This window comes from Malaclemys terrapin, chromosome 16 (genome assembly GCF_027887155.1).
Source record: "Malaclemys terrapin pileata isolate rMalTer1 chromosome 16, rMalTer1.hap1, whole genome shotgun sequence".
NCBI classification, from domain to species: domain Eukaryota; kingdom Metazoa; phylum Chordata; order Testudines; family Emydidae; genus Malaclemys; species Malaclemys terrapin.
This window is the reverse complement of record NC_071520.1, coordinates 9,320,694-9,340,639: the sequence shown is the minus strand read 5'-3', so window position 1 is coordinate 9,340,639 and position 19,946 is coordinate 9,320,694. Positions and strand designations below refer to the sequence as shown.

Below are 19,946 nucleotides of genomic sequence, written 5' to 3'. Positions count from 1 at the left end.
ATCCACTCTTGCTATTTATTTATTGATTGATTTGATTTTTGGGGAAGGGGGGGGCTGGTTGTCTCCAGTGGAAAGATGCCGGCTCCCTTCACGTTGCATTGTTGAGGGGTGGGGAGGAGGAGGTGGAGGTGGTTGGGGGGGGAGTGGGACACCACCATCCCTTTGATCTGGGAGGAGGAGGAGGAGGAGGAGGGGGCTGCAAAGCGAGCTATGGATGAGGAAAACATGACGAAAAGCGAAGAGCAGCAGCATCTGAGTTTGCAGAAAGCCTTGCAGCAGTGCGAGCTGGTCCAGAACATGATCGATATCAGCATCTCCAACCTGGAGGGGCTCCGGACCAAATGTGCCACTTCCAACGACCTGACGCAAAAAGAGATCAGAACCCTAGAGGTAGGTTTTACCTTGGCGAAAATATAGAGAGCATTTCAAGCTCTCTGTCCCCCGCTCCCCTTCCCCCCACTGCCTCCAATATACTTGGGGGAGGGGGAAGGAAATAGGCATGATTTTGTATGTTTCTACAATTGGGCAAACCCGGTTTTCCTTTTCAATTGCATTTATTTCTCTGTGAGTCTTTGCAAGGGAGGTAGGTTCTCTCCCCCCCCCCCGACTGTGTATTTGTTTATATACAATGGGGGCTTGTGTGCAGTGTAATAAATTAAGGAGCTGCAGTGAGCTCAAATGAGCCTGCGCGTGCTGCAGGTGGCCAAAAGGTGGTTCTTGCACATAAAATGTGGCTGCCTATAAATAGTGTTCTTTTCCCTGGTCTTCTTCTGATTTTTTTTTTTTTTTTTTTTTTTTTGCATGTCAGGAGGCAGGCTTTCAGTTTTGCATTGCAAACCACAGATCTCTGGGTTGACAATCCCCCTTAAGATGTAATGAACAATTTGCATGTTTAAAAATAAATAAATTCTGCCTTGGTGAATGGAGGTACTGGGGATCCCCTCTTGGGAGAAGGCAAGTGATGCTGCTGGGGATCTTTCTCATCTTGCCTTAGGCTAATCAAATAGATCTTTTGGTTTCATGCAAACAAGGAGGTAAAAAGCTTCTTGCCAACAGCCTGTGTATATTGCGAGGGACCCAGAGGGGGCTGGGATGGCAGTTCGTAAAGGCCTGGTTTGCAGGGGAGTGATCATGAGGAGTTAAAAATAACTTGCATGTACGCACTGGAGATTCATTTTAAATGCCAGGAGGGCTCAGGGGAAAAGACGGCTCCCCCAAGGCGTTAATTGGACTGGGTAATGTGCATTGGGTGGTGCTTGCCAGTAGTAATGGCAGCCCTGCTGGAAGCAGAGACAAGGGGTTTGTGGGGGCGGGGTGGGTTCCCAGTGGCTGGGATGGTAATAAGGTGAAACAACATGCGGGTGTCATGCATGACACCAGGATGCTTGTCCTCATTCTCCACCTGTAGAGATGGAGGTGATGGGAATTTTAAAAGGACTCTGAGGCCTGACGCTTCCCGTGTCTGGCAGTGTGCTGGTGACAGACCCTGCTGCATTTTATTCTAGCAGCATTGCTATAGAGAAGGTTGTGTCAGCATATCCCTTAGAATAGAACTCCCCGATGCAGCTAGACTCCGGCCTGCAATGGTTCTGCTTGCTCCACCTCAGTGAAAGAACCGTGTTTGAAAAATACGCTAGGACTCCCCTGTCTGTGCAGGTTCGCAGCTTGGTGTTTTCACTCTCCCCTCCCCCTCCGAATGTGAGATTTAGCACAAGAAGTCTCAACTTAGTGATTTAAAAAAAAAAAAAAAAAAAAAGAAACAGGACCTTTACAGGTGAAAGAACTATAAATAAAAAAATCGCAGAGCAGTTTCCATAGAAGTTAGAAATGGACAAGGGCTATCAGATCATCCAGTCTATCTGCATGTAAATAAGCTCTCTTTCAAAGTATGCTAAGATAATTAGATGTTTACCAGTTTCAGGAGGATTTGAATGTGTGGATGTAACTTTAAATAGATGGGAGACTTTAAATAGAAGTCAGAGACTCCACAAAGTCTGCTAGGGCAGGAGATCTCAATCTGGGGATCCTAGCTAGGGGGAAGAGGGATCCTGGTGTGCAAAAGGTAGAGAACACCTGGGCCCTTTGCTGTTACCGATCTGTTTTATGTGGAAGATGCAGATAGGTAGAAAATTGGCTGCCGAGCATGGAACTAAGCAAGTGACGGTGTCATAACATGGTGTAAATGCTGTTGGAGAAACATGTTGAAAAGGAGATGTTTAACTTTGTCACATGGCTGTTGCTCATTGGGGATTTATTGCCTCTCATTGCTTTTTTTACTATGTGTACTAGAAGGTTATGCATTTTTGTCCAACAGTTTTTCTAACCTGGAAGCCTAAAGTTAGGTTCCCTGAACCTTAAATGGGCACCTTACTAACTGTGTCTCTTTCAGCAGCTCTGACAGGCAGGCCACAGTTTATTTAGGTGCCTGTCTATGGCTTTAGGACCCTAACTTTAGCCTGTGTCTTTCTCTACAAGAAGGTAGTGGTGGTTCTGGCGACGAAGGCCCCTGTCCAGGAGCAGCTGGACTGACCTGCAGCATGCTTTATGTGAACCACCAGTGAAAACATCAGTGTCCAAATTCTGCTTGGGAAGTGCAAACTGCATCTTCTTGAGCCCTTGCACCGAGGTGGGGATTCGCCCGCAGGGACGGCACCACCACCCTCTCTTGGAGGTTCTTCAGGGGCACCTTTAGTTTAGTTTTGCGGCTTCGTAGGAGCCTTTAATAGGATTGTGCTGAGTCTGTGCTTCCCTGGCCAGTACTGGCCACTCTTGGGGAAGTACGATCTCTCTGAGCCCCCCCATTGAAAAGGAGGAGCCACTATCTTCCGCTGCAACTCTCCCTGACCACCTCCCTACCCCCCATTTCGGGGTGAACTTCCTGCTTTTGGAGACGCTGAACAAACTTAGCCCCAGATGGTAATGATTTTGGCATGGTCTTGCAGTCACTACTCATGGGAAACTTCGGTTGAAGTCAGTGAGTGGCTTAGGTATGTTGAGGAACACATTCAGGGCCTCTGCCTCCACTGACCTACGCTGGGGTCCTAGGGTCTGGTTCTTTGCTGTACCTCCAGGAGGTGCAGCACGAAAGGGGCAGGTCAAGGAGAAAGAGGGATACTGGTGGCTTTCTGACACCTTTCATCTCTCTAGATTGTGGGCTGCTCTGGAGGCTGAAATGGCCCTCATAGTAAATCATAGAATCATAGAACTGGAAGGGACCTCGAGAGGTCATCTAGTCCAGTCCCCTGCACTCAAGGCAGGACTAAGTATTATCTAGACCATCCCTGACAGGTGTTTGTCCAACTTGCTCTTCAAAATCCCCAATGATGGAGATTCCACCACCTCCCTACGCAATTTATTCCAGTGCTTAACCACCCTGACAGTTAGGAAGTTTTTCCTAATGTCCAACCTAAACTGCCGTTGCTGCAATTTAAGCCCATTGCTTCTTGTCCTATCCTCAGAGGTTAAGAAGAACAATTTTTCTCCCTCCTTCTTGTAACAACTTTTTATGTACTTGAAAACTGTTATCAAGTCCCCTCTCAGTCTTCTCTTCTCCAGTCTAAACAAACCCAGTTTTTTCAATCTCCCCTCATAGGTCATGTTTTCTAGACCTTTCATCATGTTGCTCTTCTTTGGACTTTCTCCAATTTGTCCATGTCAGTTTCTCCAATTAGAGCCTCCCCCAGCTGCTCCAACTTGCAGCATCTCATTCAGAATTGCCTGTGCCCTGCAACACTGCTTAGGATCCCTGTAACTTGATGCACTTCAGGTCTGTCCCATCCTGTTCCTAACCCAGCTCCTCTGGCCTCCAGACCTGACCCCGACATGCCCCCAGTGATGGGGCTGAAAGGGGGACAGTGTGGTATCATTTAAGGAAATCTTATGCTATGCCTGCCCCAGGGGAATTCCCCTCTGGCTAACTGCGGTTCCTACACAGCCTCTGTCCGCTGCCGGAGCGGGGCACGGAGTCTGTGTCGCAGAGGTGAAAAGCTCGGTGTCCCATCAACAACCTCGTAGAGCCATCCAGTGCCCTCGTCCAAACACATAGAGGGGCTGAGTCCCAGGGCCATGAGCGATTCTATCACGTCCTTTCCTATATGCCAGGGGTGGCTAACCTGAGCCTGAGAAGAAGCCAGAAGTTACCAATGTACATTGCCAAAGAGCTGCAGTAATACATCAGCAGCCCCCAATCAGTTCCCGTCCCCGCTCCCAGCGCCTCCCACCCACTAGTAGCCCTGCCAATCAGTGCCTCCCCTTCCCTCCCCACACCTCCCAATCAGCTGTTTTGTGGCGTGCAGGAGGCTGGGGGGGGGGAGGAGGAGCAAGGGCCTGGCAGGCTCAGGGGAGGGGGCAGGGGTGGAGTGGGGTAGGGTCTGTGGCAGAGCCAGGGGTTGAGCAGTGAGCACCTCCCGGCACATTGGAAGTTGGCGCCTGTAGCTCCAGCCCCAGAGTTGGTGCCTATACAAGGAGCCACATATTAACTTCTGAAGAGCCGCATGTGGCTCCGGAGCCACAGGTTGGCCACCCCTGCTCTACGTGGTTCTGGTTATTATTATTTCATTGCACTAAAAGAGGAAATAAACGAGAGTCATCCGATAAATACAGACTCTGTGAAATGGATAATAGAGGGACAGGAGTACTTGTGGCACCTTAGAGACTATAGAGGGACAGGCACTGGGTGGGGGGCACTTTGCCCTGCTATCTGCCAGGGCCAACTGGTTTCACTCCTGTTCCGCCCGGGAAGTGCTGAGGGAGGCAGCGTGCTCAGCCCCAGAGTCAGGGGGAAGAGCATGGCTCAGCAGCAGCTGGTTAAAGAGCGGGCTCTGAGACGCTGTGTCCCCTCAGCCGAGAGCAGTTGGATGGATCGGGATGTGGGATCTAGGAGACAGTGGTTTAAAGTGTGGGAACCATGAGAAATCTGTAGGGCACACAGGGGAGCAAGAAAGGATTTGGGCTGGCTGCGGAGATGCTAGGCCCAATTCCCCCAGCTTTGCACCTGTGTAAATAACTCCTGTGCAGCGTGGGTGTAAAATGCTACAGCATCAGAGCAGTTGTGTTGTACGCCCACATTGCAAAGGTGTCAGCAATGACATCAGGTGCCAAGGCAGTGCGGAGCCAGGCCTGCTGTGGCCATAGTGTCTTCTGGGGACCATAAGAACCAACAAGTACGTCTAGGGCCACCCAACCTTGGCTTTGCTGGGGATGCTCTAATGACCCATGCCTATCTATGGAGACACCACCACTAATCCCATACAAGCAGTGAGAGGAGTAGAACTCATGGCATTCAGCTCCATCAAGGCACAGGGCGCCACCTGTTGAGCTAAAGGAGCAATACCTGGAGCTTGTCCACTGTAGGGAACGGAGGGTCACTTGAGTAGGCCCAATGTCTGGCCTGACTGGTACACACTGTTGTACATTACCGTACAAATGGAGTCATAGAGCTCTGAAAGGCTTAAACCGACTCAAGCACAGAGAAACGGGTATATTGAGGGAGAAAACTCAGCCTCGATGGGATGAAGTCCATACAGGTGCAAGCGTTCACCCATGTGGATCAGCTTTCAGGATCAGGTCCTAAATTCAATTTGGAGGGCCAGCTGGGGTGTTAAATGATGCCCTCTGTTACCCCTGTGCAGCCACACTGGAAGCAACAGAATTTTCCAGGTATATATGAGAGCAGAATTTGCCCTGAAGAATCTTTGCTAGCATTCCAGTGATAGCGCATGAGCCAGAGAACCCAGCTTGTTTTTCAGATCCTAGGCTGAGTTTGCTGGGCTGAGAGTTAGTAACACTCGTGAATTGAGCAGACAGGATTTTGAAATCCCAGAGAGACAATTCCTAGGGAACCCCACTATGACATTTTTTACCAAGTTACTGCCCAGAGCTGATCTACAATTTAAGTTCTTTAAATAGCAAATTAAAATGAAGAACATTTGTGGTCATGGTTACTTGCTATTGAAACTTATGGTCATCATGTGGCTTGGTTTTTAAGAGAGGAGGTTCTGGTGAAAGGGGGAGTGGGCTGGACCGACTATCCTTTGGGTTGAGCGGAAGCTGCTAGTATGCATGTCGTATAATTCACAGCCACAATTAGCACCTGGGGGAGGTTCTCAGTGGAGAAGCCAAGGACTTAGTGGGCATGGAGATCACCTATTTAGGATCTCCTGTTTAGGATTGGTCCCTCTCGGTTGGTGTGGAGGATCGTACACTTCTCTGCCCATGCCAAACCTGTGGCTTGTGTTATGTAGGAGACTGGTCTAGAAGATCATAATGATTCCTTTTGACTTTTAAAATCACTGACTCTTTCCTGTGCGCCAATAGCCTGTTCTCTCTGGCATGCCCCTTACTAAAACGTTTCAGTCAAAGCTTTCCCGGGGAGAGGCACTGACGTTGTATTGGGGTCGCTTAGAGTTTACAAAGCCAACGGCTACGTAAAAATCTCTGGCCAAGATTTTCAAAGGTGACTAGTGATTTTGGGTGCTCACCATTGGTTTTCAGCGAGGGAGTGGTCAGCACTTTCTGGAATTAGGGCCCTTTTCAAGGATGATGCTCCAAAATCAAAGCACCCCGAATCACTAGCTACTTTTGAAGATCTTGGCTCCGGCAGCTAAGGAGACATGCAGCAATTGGAGGATGAGGCAAATGGGTGATGTGTTAGCCACCCATCCTCTGCTGCATCTTTGGGAACCTTGCCTCTTCCTTCACCCCTGATAATCTCATGAGAGGCTAAATAGAGCCATTTTTTTGGTCTACATATACCCACGCATTGCATGGTGTCTGGGCACTCTTAACCAGTCCTGCCTTCCACCGGCAGTCAGGAGATATCGCTCTTGCTGCTGTTGCCACTAGGAGACATAGCAGGTCCTTATGTTAGTAAAACATTTTGAAAAACCATCATGAATAATGTCCCAATGTGGCTATCATTCTGATATGCATTACCATAGTGCCTAAGAGGCCAGGTGCAGACCAGGAGCCCATGGTGTGAGGCGCTGTACAAACACAGAACACAAAGATGGTCTGTGTCCCAGAGAGCTTACAATCTCAGTGCACCTTGCAGTTCCATAAACCATGAAAGCAATCCTCTGATTGTGCCTGATGTCGGTGGAACACCTTAATCTTCTTGTGTCAATCAATTATGATGCCTATAATTCTTAATAAGCTGCTCTCTCTGATTTATATTTACAGTAAACATGTTCATAGCATGTAACGTGACCGCTAGGTTTCATGAAACACGAACAGGTGAATTCCTATTATTACAGGTCAAACAATTGCCTTTCCCTAGAAGAGAGTTTTATGTAGTGATTAGAACAGGTCTCACTCAGGACTTGGGCAAGTCACTTAACTGTCTATGCCTCAGTTTCCCCGTCTGTGTGATGAGGATAATCAAAGGTACATACCTCAGAGCAGTGTTACGGGGCTTACTGAATGCAAAGCATGTGGAGTTCCTTGGGTGAAATGTGCTCCATCAATAGCAAGTATTGCTAATATAGCGGCTTGGGGTGGGGGCCTTAGAGCAGTTTGTTGAGGATGATGATTGGTCATTATTTGTAGTACAGCAGGATCTGGAGACACCAAGATCAGGGCCCCGCTGTGCCCACTGCTGTGCAAACACCCAGCAAGAGACAGCTCTTGCCCTGAAGCACTCACAGTCTGAACAGACCAGGCAAAGGGTGGGAGGGGAACAGAGGCATCAGGGCCACGTGGAACAAGTTGCTTGAGGTCACACAGCGGGCCAGTGGCAGAGCTTGTACCCTCTCCGCTGGACCACGCTGCCTGTGAGGGATGAAGTTTGACACGAGAATCATTTGATCCCGCAGGCGGGTAGAGTGGTGCAGGATTAGGAGCCAAGGGGGAGGGATTTCCCTCACGGTGCCAGCCAAGCAAAACAGGAATCCCCTGTTGTGTGCCTGGCGTGAGGTGCAGGGGCAAATCACCAGTGTCTGATTTAAAACCCAGGCCCGGCTGCACTAAGGAGAATGAAACTGTGGACAGCTAGTGATTCAGCCGGCGATCTCTGTTTGAGTCAACAGGTGGCTGCGGTAAGAGTAAGCTGTGTGATAAAAGCATCTGCCCAGGTTTTCATAGAGGTGCTGACTGATGGTGTTTCTATTATAGAAACAAGATGATTTCCAGTAAGGGAGTGATAAATGGTAAACCCAGGGCCAGAGTCTGGTCTCAGGTACAATCTGGAGTGACTCCATCAAAGTCAGTGGATTTCAAGTGGCATTACTCTGGATTTACAGCAGCCTATATGAGCTCAGAACTTGGCCCTGGATCCTTGCCACTGCCAAATCCCAAGGACATGACGTAGGCTCAGAGTCCCAGCGAAGAGGAGGTGTTTTGTTGCTTTCCATCTGCCTGCAAAGAACCAAGTCAGAGAGTGCTTGATTGTCAACATGTGGCTTAAAAAGAACCGGCTAGCTCCTGCGCTCCTGGAACAGCCCTGGACTTGCGGCCTGATCTGGAGCACATTGAAGTCAATGGAGAAAGACTCCCGTTGTTTTCAGTGGGCTATCAGGCCTTGGTTACTAAGGAAGCTGGAATGATGGCTCATTGTGTGCATCCGGTGGAGTCCACAATGCGGGGAGCTACGCACTACACTGCATGGGGTGTATCATCGGGGGGCAGTGGTTAAAGAACACCTCCGATTTAGACCTGAGAAGATTAGTATTTTTTAATTGTAATTTTTAGAAATTATTTAATTTTTAGAAAAACACTGTAAGTGAATAAGATTTTCCCCCCCCTCTTCTGCTGGATGTGCTGATGTGTGCAGATACAGATAGTGTACTTCAGTGGAGAGGGCCCAATCTCTCTGGCTCTGCCTCTGCCGTGCTTTGGGACTTTGGGCAAGCCGCCTCCCCTCTCCATACCTGTGTTTCCTCCTCCCCCTCCATCAGTCTTGTTATTTAGAGTGTAAGCTCTTGGGGGATGCCTCTTGCTATGTATATGTACCTAGCACAATAGGGCTTTGATCTCCAGCCGGGCTTCTCAGTGCTTTTGTAATGCTATGAACAATCACAGATTTTAGCTTTGCTCCTTCCTATGGTTGTGTGCATAGTGCAGGAGAGAATACAGGAAAGATGGGGTTAGATATACATCAGTGTAACTCCAGTCTGTTGAGTTCAGGGGAGTCACATCGGTGTGAACCTGGAGTAACCAAGGGGTGAATCCGGTCTTGTATTTTTCACTCAATCCTGATTAACTAATCCTGATTTGGCAGGGATTAAAATAACTATCTCAATTCAATTATTTTTTTAAATTATTTTTTTTACCATCTTAATAGTGTATGTGATTCTTTTTATTTCACATGGTGTAATTGTAGAGGGAGCTGGTAGCAACCTCTATACTGCGGTTGTCCACTTTCCACTGAAAGGAATTCTCGTGACCTTTTCTTTGAGGTGCTCTCGGACCCCATTGCTAGCAGCAGTCCTTTGACCAACACTACTGTCACTCCTCATTTTTAGAAGTGAACTGGGGGAGCCATTCGATTTTTTTTTTTTTCACCTCGGGACACCAGAGTTCAATAAGTCACAAGTGAAATACCAACTAGTACCAAAACCTTAGATCCAAACTGTCTGGAGCTTTGGGTGTGTTTATAATCTGGATTTAGAGCCAGATTTTGCAGATGGCCTATCCCTTCATAATAGGCCAGACCAGAACATTGGTGCCAAACTTCCTCATATTTTGAAATGTTTGACATCTGGATCAAAAATGTTGGGGATTGAATTTCCTTTCTAATGTAAATGTTTCCTGTCATCAGTTTAGCCCACAGTGGCCATTTGTCACCTTGCATTTGGATCATGTAAGGTACTGGCTAGTGTGCTCCACTGTCTTCTATGGGATAGAATCAGAGCTGATCAACTACGTTTCAGAGACCCTGTACTGCTAGCAGTTGAAAAGCCTTCTCTAGTCCATGTGGCTTGAGGGCTATGCTTTTGGAGGAAGTGAATGGGAGTTCTATTGTGACTGGTAGTGCCAAGTTCTGAGTGGCCCAGGCTGGGCTAAGCCTGTGTATTTGTTATAATAGGACTGGATATCTCTGGGAAGGAGAGACTTGCACTAGAGATGCAGCAGGGTCAGGTTTGGTGGGCACTGGCAAAGTTGTACAGACAGCAGGTGCCGAGCACCTGCCTACACTATGCATAGCTCCAGTCAGTGCTGCATTTCCCAGCCAGCATTGTTTACAACCCTAAGCCTGCATTTCCCAGCAATGTATTATAATAATTTATAATAATATACTGACAGTACAATGACCGTGGTGCGTCTAGCCTTCAACAGAGCTCAGGGCCCCATTGTGCTCATAGAAACACGCCGTGTTCCAGGAAATAAGCTAACGGGACCACTATGGCAGAGAAAGCCCTTCAGAAAGATCACTGCATGTTACAGTGTTTCACAACATGATGGAAAATGCAGAGGGTCCCTTGTCCCAGCTGGCTGACCCAAGCATTGACCTAACTCTGACTTTTTGTTTTCTTCCCTTCATTTCTAAGTCCATTAAATTCATCAAGTGTGTGTGTGTTTAATGCTGGCGAAAGGTGGCTGCCCTGGTGCTTGAAGCCCTTTGTTTAACCATTCCATAAGTCAGTAAGTACATCATAGACAGTGGCAATGCAGCTTTCCCATCCCTGGCCTGGTCAGTATGCTTCAACACGGCTCTGCCTCGGATGAGCAGGGAGCTCAGGCTCTGGGGCCCAGTCATTCCTTGGCCCCTCTGATCAGACTGTCGTCAGAGAAGCCAGTTACAGCCTGTCAGGATGGTTATGGATAAATTTACTTCTGCCTGGTCTACACCCAGCGCTTGTGCCATACATAATGCTTTGAGTTAGGGCGGTGTGATTTTTTTTTTAACGGATATAGTTATACCAGTACATCCCCTAGAGTGGAGACTGTTATATTGAGTGTCTTATACCAGTAGAGCATATTCCTCTTCCGGTATAGGACTCCGCTATACCAGTTTAAGTACAATTATACTGCACCCACACAAGCGACTTTTAGCGCATTAACTATAGCGGTAAAGATAGTGGTACAAGTTTTCTGTGTAGACCAGGTCTCTGACTGTAAGCTCTTTGGGGCAGGGATCTCATCTCCCTATGTCTTAAAGTGCCTAGCACATCACTGGTGATGAATACATAACAACAGTAATTGATAGTTTTATCATGTGGACACCTGCCTTCTGAGAAATGGGCTGAGACCCACCATACAGTCATTGGACAGCAATAACTTTTGATCACTTGTTCCTGACCCAAACAGGGTTTGAAGTGGTGTCCAACCAATGAAAGGGTCTTATTTCGCTCTGATTGACTTCAGTGGAGTTACTCCTGATTTCACTATGGCCAACCACAAGCATTCAAAAAGCATGAGTCAAGCCCCGAAAACTCGTGACATTAAAGAAAAATACTGTAGTGCCTTTCATTTTACTTGCTTTCTGGTTTAGGGTGCAGTTGGATCACGTTTTCAAGCTTTTCTCTGAAACCATGAGGGTTAGAAACCTCATTTTTTTAGCATGAAAGCTGAGAGTCTCATTAGTCACATGACTCCAGGAGCTGGGACTTTAAGTAAAATACCAAATATCCCAAGACTCAAGATCAAATTGCAAGAGTTGGCAACACTTTTTGTGTGAGCAAGATCAGAATCCAGCCTGTAATTCGCAGGTCCCATTATCAGTTCTTTAAACTACCCAGCCTCTTTTACTTGGTACATTTTAAAGAGATGCCTTTAACCAGATCGCCTCGCAATGTGTTTTCTTAAAGTATAAACACCACGATCAATTGATGCCGGCATTTCTGCACTCACGAGCAAACCCTACACTAATCAACAAGTGTGCTGATGAGGTAATGGGGGTGGGCTGCATTGGAAGCAGGGAAGAGAATAAAATTAATGGAAAATAGATTTTATTCTCAAGCTACCAAAGGGCTATTGTCAACAGAGAGTTAAAAAAAAAAATATGGCGAGGAGAGAAAGGGAAAATGTTGATCGCATCACTCTAAATGCTGAAAAGGTGATCAGTGAGTGTGTCGTTTTCAAGTGCATGGCAGAGATTGTAAATCTACAACAAATTGATATGTGTTATATCCTTGTCCTTTTATTTAATTGTAGAATTGGCATTTGGTTTTCCACGGGAAACATAAACAGGCCCACAGACATGCCCAGCTGTTGTGTACATTTGCCGTTTGTGAAGACACCCGCCCCAACCACACACCTTGTAATGCAATGGGAAAACACACAAATACCCTGCCCCTGTGCTCTCCGAGGAAAAGAACACACACCGGGCTTGTTCTGCAGATAAACAGAATAAGAATTCAAGTACAGGCATGTGTTAGGAACCCGATTCTGTTAGATATTGAGTACCTTCCACTCTCAGTCTGAGTTGTGGGGACGCTGGCCCAGATCTTCAAAGATATTTAGGTTCCTAACTCCCAGTGAAATCAGCAACCTAAATCCTTTTGGAGATCTGGGCCTCAGCACCTTTTAGGAGTTGCTGTATGCAAAGTGCATGTTGGTTAGTGTGCAGCTGCATTATGGGGGGAAAGGTTTGCATGCTTCTGAAGCATTAGAGATTTCCGGAGGCAGGATGCTGGAGTGAACGAACTAGAGGGTTGATCTGCTGTGGCAAATTCTGTATTCCCATGGATGATATTATTATGTATTACCAGAACCCCTCGGAGCCCTTGTCATGGACCAGGGCCCCATGGTGCTAGGTGCTGTACAAACACACAACAAAAAGACAGGCCCTGCCCTACCCCAGGATACTGCTTTAGTGGTGTTTGATGTGAATTGTTTGCAGTGGTGGGGGTAGGATGGGGAATAAAGCCCTAGTAGGGGCTTGAAGTATCCACATTTTGAAAACACATCCCATTTGGTGCATTCCCCAGGCCAAACGTTGCTCTCTAAGGTATCTTTAGGATAAAAGGATCCCCTGGCAGGGATCCCAGAACTGGGGAATGAACGCCACCATAGACACAGACACAGGTATCCTCTCTCTCCTTCCTTTGATAGGGTTGCTGTTGTTCACCTCCAGGGGGGAGGAGTGGAGATTATAGCAAGGCAAGGGTTAAATAACTTTGCCTTGTGCCTGATTTACTGCAAGATTTGGCAGAATGCTTCTAAAATAAGACTACGGGTTTCATCCAGACCTCGGATACGTGGGCGTGTACTGGTGTGTACCTTGCAAAGTCAGCTACACTTCAACTTGCAAGCCCAGGACTGAGTCCTATCAGGGGTTTGTATACGGCTATAGATGCATATTTCAGAAATGCTATGGACTGCTAGCTTGATTAAATGCATGAGAATTTAACCGAGTATTCAAATACTGCAATCACACACTCATTTTGTGCACATGTCTCTCTAGTGAGAGACATCTGCACATTCACTTTTCATGCATAAACTAACAGTAATGCTGATACCTTATATTTCTATAGGGCTTTTTATCCTCCAGGATCCTAAAGTGCTTTTCAAACTGTCTGTCCAGGAATCCCTTCCCTCGCCATTAAAATGCAGCCACTTCTGGGGTGGAAGGTGGCAGCCTTTTAACAGAAACACAACAGTTTCGGACAGGAAGTGAAGAAGAATGCATCCATTTGAAATTGCAGGGGGGAATTAAAAGAGTCAGGTTGACGGTATCCAAGCTGGCCCTTGGCCTGGACACTGGGGTTTACCATGCTACTCTTGTGAAAAGGGCCCTGGAATAATAGTCAGGATTAGGATTGCCACCTGTCCATGTTTTCCTAGGCTCATCTCTTTTTTGAGGTAGCTGTTCCAGGAAATGTGAGGGTGCTCAGTACACACTGCCAGCTGTCCAGCCCTAAGGGCTCAGGATCGTCCTGGATGTCCCTTCTTTTGTACCTCACAGGTGGCAACACTAGTCAGGATCTTAGTTATACTTCACAGCAAAAACGCAGCCCTTCCAGCACTGCAGGGGCCCTCACATATAAGGCAGGGCATGTCTTTTGTTACATGTGTATAGAGGGCCCAGCACAGAGACTAGCACTACCACAACACAAATACATACTAATGCTGGCAGGAGTTCATACAAGGGGGTGTGCACTCCTGGCACGGTGGAGAGTCCTGCTCCATACAAGCCCCCTGAGGTGCAGCATTTGGACAGGAAGAGGGTTGCAGGTCATGGACACCTCTCATAAGGGGGGAACCCCTGCGGTCCTACCCCTCTGGGACTTGACCTCTGGAGTGCAGCCCTCCTGTTTCCCAACTGTGTTACCACGACAGGCCCAACTCTGTTGGCATCTGGAAGCCCTTTTCCTTTGGGGAGCTTTGACCAGTAGCTGATTAAAGTGACTCCAACAGCTTCTCCAAAACAAAGCATTATTTATTCACCCAAAGGTGCGTAGCTCGCAGAGAGAGGAGCTAAAACAACAAAAGGCCCGGACATGTGGATTTTCCCTAAACTTTATACATTCCTCAAAAGTTTTGGGTAAGTTCCACCCAGCCCAGACCTCCTGCTTCTGATCCGGGAGAGACAGACAGCCCCAGAGCATCATCTCCAGCCGCTGCTGCTCGCTCAACCCCCTATTCCTCCTCCCTAGGCTGAGAGGGTCAATGGTTCAATATCCACTTTGATTCCAGGTCCAAGGCTGGGAAGAATAAGCCTTGTTAGCCAATGTGGAGCCAGGCAAGTGGGCATTCCTCAATTAATAATTCTCCCATTGTTCCCTCAAGGACCCTTGGGCACACTCTCTGACAGTGCCTTCTCCTGGCCATTGTTTCCTTTCCTGTTTGTTTCCCCTTACCAACCTCCTTTGATTTAACTCCTTGCAGCCAGGCAGGATAATATCAAACAGGTAAACTGAGGGGCATATGATATTCATGGAACAAATACAGGGAACTCCCATGTTCTCTACAAGGGCCGTGTGCGGGACTATGAGTGAAACTTCGTTCCACAGTAGGGAGCGAGCTCCTCCGGCAGGACTGTGGCGGGAGGGTAGCACAGTGCTGTTCTTCGCTATGCAGTTGTATTATGTGCAGATCTTCCATGCAAAGTGGAGCTGCAACCACTTTTCAGTGTTACCTGCATAGGAGTGGAGGGGGGGGGAGGAAGGCAAGAGGTGTGAGACAGGGAGCAGATGAGGTGGAGAGAGACAGGAGGGCTTTTCTCGGGGGCAGGAGCTGCAGAGGAGAAGGCTCTTTCCCCAACAACTTGGAGGGACAGAAGAGAGGGGCCTCATAAGGAAGAAGGGAGAGACAAGGCCCTTGAGATAGGCTTTCTGTAGGTTTGCTTCGGCTTGGCATTAGCCATTGCTGTCACAACCCCTCTGTTTCCCATATACCAGTGGTTCTTAAGCAGGGGTACACATACCTCTGGGGGTATGCAGAGGTCTTCCAGGGGATACATCAACTCATCTAGATATTTGCCTAGTTTTACAACAGGTGACATAAAAAGCACTAGAGAAGTCAGTACAAACTGAAATGTCATACAATGACTTGCTTATACTGCTCTATATACTATCCACTGAACTGTTAGCGCAATATGTATAGTCCAATAGATGTATTTTATAATTATATGGTATAAATGAAAATGTCAGTAATACTGTGCTGTGACACTTTGGTATTTATATGTCTGATATTGTAAGCAAGGTTTTTAAGTGAGGTGAAACTTGCGGGTCTGGTCTGGGAGACAAATCAGCTGCCTGAAAGGGGGACAGTCGTCTGGAAAGGTTGAGAGCCACTGTCATACACCACATTTACGAGCAACATTTTAAAAGGGTGGTGGAAACAGCAAGGTGCTAAGTGGGGATGGAGAGCCTGCAGAAACACATGTGGCTCTCATCTGTCGGGGGTGCATTAGCTGTCAAGAGGGTTCATAGAGCTTTATTCTCCATTGCCTTATACCTTGTGCTGTCATTTGAACCTCTGCAAAGCGGGTGTGAAATGCTACCATGTTATGCTAGTAAACGTGTTACGCTCGCACGGTTTCCATTTTGTGCAGTTGCAAGCGCCCGGTGTAGGGCAGTGGAGAGTCAGGCCCAGAGCATTTGGGATGGGCGGCTTTCAGGGTTCGCAACAGAAGCTACTTGCCATGTAGCGCTCTACACTTAGCAACACGAGGCCACGCTGACCCTTGTATCTGCAATGCTAATCAAGCAGGCAAGACAATACCCGCACTCGAAAATCCATCAAGACTCATTTTTTGCAGTGCCTGCAATGAGGGTTCTGGCAGAGGGAGGGCTCCCACTGCAAATGGACAGCCCCACTGCCACCTACGGTGTCTTATTCATCATATCCACGCCTCTTCCTATCTCAGGGAGCCACTCTGACCTACCCTGGATATTCCAGATGTTTGCCCGGTAACATCACGAGCTCCCTCTTTGTTCTGGAAGAGAGAGAGCAGCCTGGATGTTCGGTTTGTCCTTTCAAGAAGCTGGCAGCTCGGGAGGGTGCATTGTAGGGGGATCATTTATCACTATAGTTGGTGTATAGCCTAACAGAAAAAATATGCATTCATTAAAATTTTAAATGCAGCATGTGGCAACTACGGCCACCTCCAGCCATTACTGGAGAGCTATCGAAGGTGGATTACATTTCCACTGCATTTGCATAGTCTGACTAATCCAGTACGCGGTTAATTTACTTTAGCCTTGTGCTCCTACAGGTGGTTTCTTTGCACATTTTTCCATGCACATTTTCTTTGATTCAACCCCCTGATCTTAATCTCCAAGCAGGTCAGGGCAGGGAAGCGGTTTCCAGTGCGGTTGACGTCAGCACAGCTCCATAGATTAGCTGGCAGAGGGTGCTCTGAGAGAGGTGCAGCTGTTGTCCCTCTCCCTGGAGACCAGTTTTATCACCAATCTAGCCTGCTTAGTGTCTGGGCTCCGCTCAGGGCGTTCGCAGAAGCTGGTCCCATAACGCTGCGCAGCCTTTTGCTGACGGGGTAACGTGCAGCACTGAAGGGCAGGCGCGTTGAAACAGCACCAGAACAACCTGGCTGTGGTCACGGTGCACCTCAAAGTGTGAGGAGGGAAACCTGAGCGTAGCCTGCTCTCTGGGAAGGGGGATTCCCAGTGGGGGCAGGGAGGTAAGGGTGGAAATCCCCTTAACCTTTCCAGTTGAGATGCCTGCAGTCGCTGGGTAAAGTGGCTTACCACAGGAGTGGGAGCTCTCACCACAGCAGCAGGCCTGGGAGAGGAGGGGGAACTCCACTCTGCTGTAGAGCAGGAAGGAGCTCTGTGCTCCCCACTACGTCCAGCTCAGAGCTGAGCGGAACTCAGACCCCCAGCTGGATACAGAGAGTAGCACCCAAAGGGTGAAAGATTCATTCAGGGCTCCGGACGCTGGAAGTCCCATGCCGTTTCTCCAGGCAGCCTTTTAAAACTTGATGGCGACAGAGCAATGTGACGCTTCTTGTTTTAATGATCATTAAGGGGCCAACATGCTCCGATCCGCTGGATCCGTGAAAGCAGCGGTCTCACCTTTCAGCTCAGCATGTGTCTTGGTAGAATTATTCTTAGTTTCTATACCTTTGGCTTATCAGGCCAGGGTTTTTTCAGAGCATTTTTGCTATGCATATTTTTTTCCCCCCTGCAGCTCAGAGGCCAGCTGCTGTTTATTAGCAAATGCTGATGAGGCAATAAGGCCGAATAATGGAAGTGACACTGCCCTGGCAAACCTCTGGCAGCTGACTCTCAACTTCTGTAACTGATAGACATTTTGCCCATGCATTGGCACCTTTCCTTAACACTGAATCATACCTGCTTTGCACTTCTAGGGAACTCTTCTCCCAAGCATCTTAATGCAAATTACAAATATTAATGACATTCTGACAACAGTACTGGGGAGGGAAGGTAAAGTGGGAGGTATTATTCGCAACATTTAACAGATGGGGAAACCGAGGCACGAGAGATGTTTAGGTCCAGATTTTCAAAGGTATTTAGGCCCCTAAAATGCGAATTCCTTTGAAAATTTGACCCTTAGTGACTTGTGCAAGAACATGCAGTCAGTCAAAGAGTTGAGAATAGAATCTAGAAGTTCCAACCCTCTCAGGTCCTTACTCTAGCCAGCGCAGTGAGTCAACTAGCAATTCTGTTTGCATCAGTTTAATCTAATTGATCTACATAGTAGAATCTTAATTATTCAATTGTAATAGTGGGGGAAGGGAAGAGGCACTTACTAGACATGTACATGGTTTTAACTAAACTGATTTTAAAAACTGAGCCGCTTAAACGAGTGCCAACTCCTAATATAGGGCCATTTAAACTGGTTTAACCCTTGCTTATATTGATTTAGCTTGCTCCAGTAAGCTAAAAAGGTGTAAGGAGGGGTGAAACTAGTTCAAGGGCATCTACACAAGGAGTTTAATTAGATAGGCCTCCCTGTAAGGCAAGGAATGGCATTGTGTCTAGGCAGCTCTCCAAACAGGGAAAGTTAGGAACCTGGCTATTGTAACAGAGCAGAGTAGCTTCACTATAAAAGTGGGTACGAGGAGTTTGAATGCATCTGACCTGACCATAAATATCCAATACAAGCTAGCTGTATTTTAGGGCTTGTTCCCACTGAAATTGATGGCAAGACTTCCATTAACATCCAGGAGAAGAGGATCAGGCCCTTCCTTGGGGACCGTGTAAGGGAAAGTCTCCTCAGCATTGGACAGAGGGAGTAATAGTTCATGGAACACGCCTCCCACCCCGCAATGCACTGTCATTTGGATCTACACTGTTTCCCCCGATCTTCCTCCTGGGCCTCTTCTGAGCAGAGATGACCACACGAGTTACACCGTGGCATCCACTCCCCCAGCTCCCTGTCCCGTAGTGCGGGGACTGAGAGCCCCGGGTGGGCAGAACGGAACAGAGCCAGCCTGGAGCAGTTCAGTAAACCTGAGCAATCACCGTGCCGTGCTCTGGTGGCAGGAGAACCCAAGCCAGGGTCCTGGCTCTAGGAAGTCATGGGAGATCCTTTCCCCCACCCTCTCAGGCTGGAGCTGGCCGAGCCTGATTTTGCTAAGGTACTGAGCACCTGCAGTTCTCACTGACTTCAATGGGAACTCTTAGAAGAATGAGGCCACGGATAAGTGGATGGGCCTTGCACTATGTGTTCTTCATGAGGGTCACTGCGGGGTGAGCAGGCAGCTGCAGCCTGCATCGACTGACTTTTCTGACCAGCCTCCAGGAGTCCCCCGTGGAGAACTCACTGCAGTAATTTGGAGGTGAAAAGCCCAGAGAGCTGTGACCAGGACTTGGTTGTAAAGCCACTCACTCACATTTGGCCCAGCTGCCCCTCTGTCATGATGGAGGGGTGAGTGGGCCAAACCTGAGAGGTGCCAGGTCACAGTGTCCAAAGTGGGGAGCCAGGCCCAGCCCCATGGGACGGGAGCTGCTGGTGGAGTGTGAGTATGGGGCAGTGTCGCTCTCCAACATCCCCTTCCCCACAACTCCTGGGACCTCCCCTCCACACCGCTGGGAGAAGTGTATGTTTGCCTGTTTATGCATCCTTGGTTTCATGATTTCTGTGGGTGCAGTTGGAGTCAGGAGCCCCTGCTAAATCCGCTCCTGTGCTAGACATTAGGTCGTTGTCATCATGGTGGTGGGCTAACTTTGGGTCCAATGGTTAGAGTGCTCACTCGGGATGTGGGAGACCCAGGTTCAAATCCCTCCTCTGCCTGATCTAGCAATGCATCTTGATGGGTGGGAAGGCTTGCATGCTTTGATGTTGCTGAGAGCTATGCTGACAGGACCACCCAAGACAGATAGTTCAGAGCCATAGTTCTGAGCCCGTGGGCTGCTTGTGGCCCAATCAGCACACTGCTGTGGCCCATGTGACATCCTCGGGGCCATACAGGTAGTATTGGATACAGCCCACAATGGTAACTAGGTTGAGAACCACTGGTTTGGAGGGTAGGAACCAGCCTGAAGGCAATTCACCGTCCCTCCTGGGAGGGGGCTGTGAGTCAGGTTAACCTGTCCATGTAAAAACACTTTCTGTTTTGGTAACAACTCGGAGACAAGGCG

The 19,946-nt window shown here is 48.1% G+C and overlaps 1 protein-coding gene across 1 annotated transcript in view; it reads left to right on the top strand.

Moving 5' to 3' along the window:
- The first annotated feature begins 210 nt into the window (after positions 1–210).
- The window catches only part of KSR2 (kinase suppressor of ras 2), a 280,870-nt gene continuing 261,134 nt past the window's right edge, over positions 211–19,946 (top strand). Inside the window, exon 1 of the mRNA XM_054005981.1 lies at positions 211–390. Coding sequence (XP_053861956.1) covers positions 211–390 — 180 coding nt within the window. The remainder of the gene's footprint in view (positions 391–19,946) is intronic.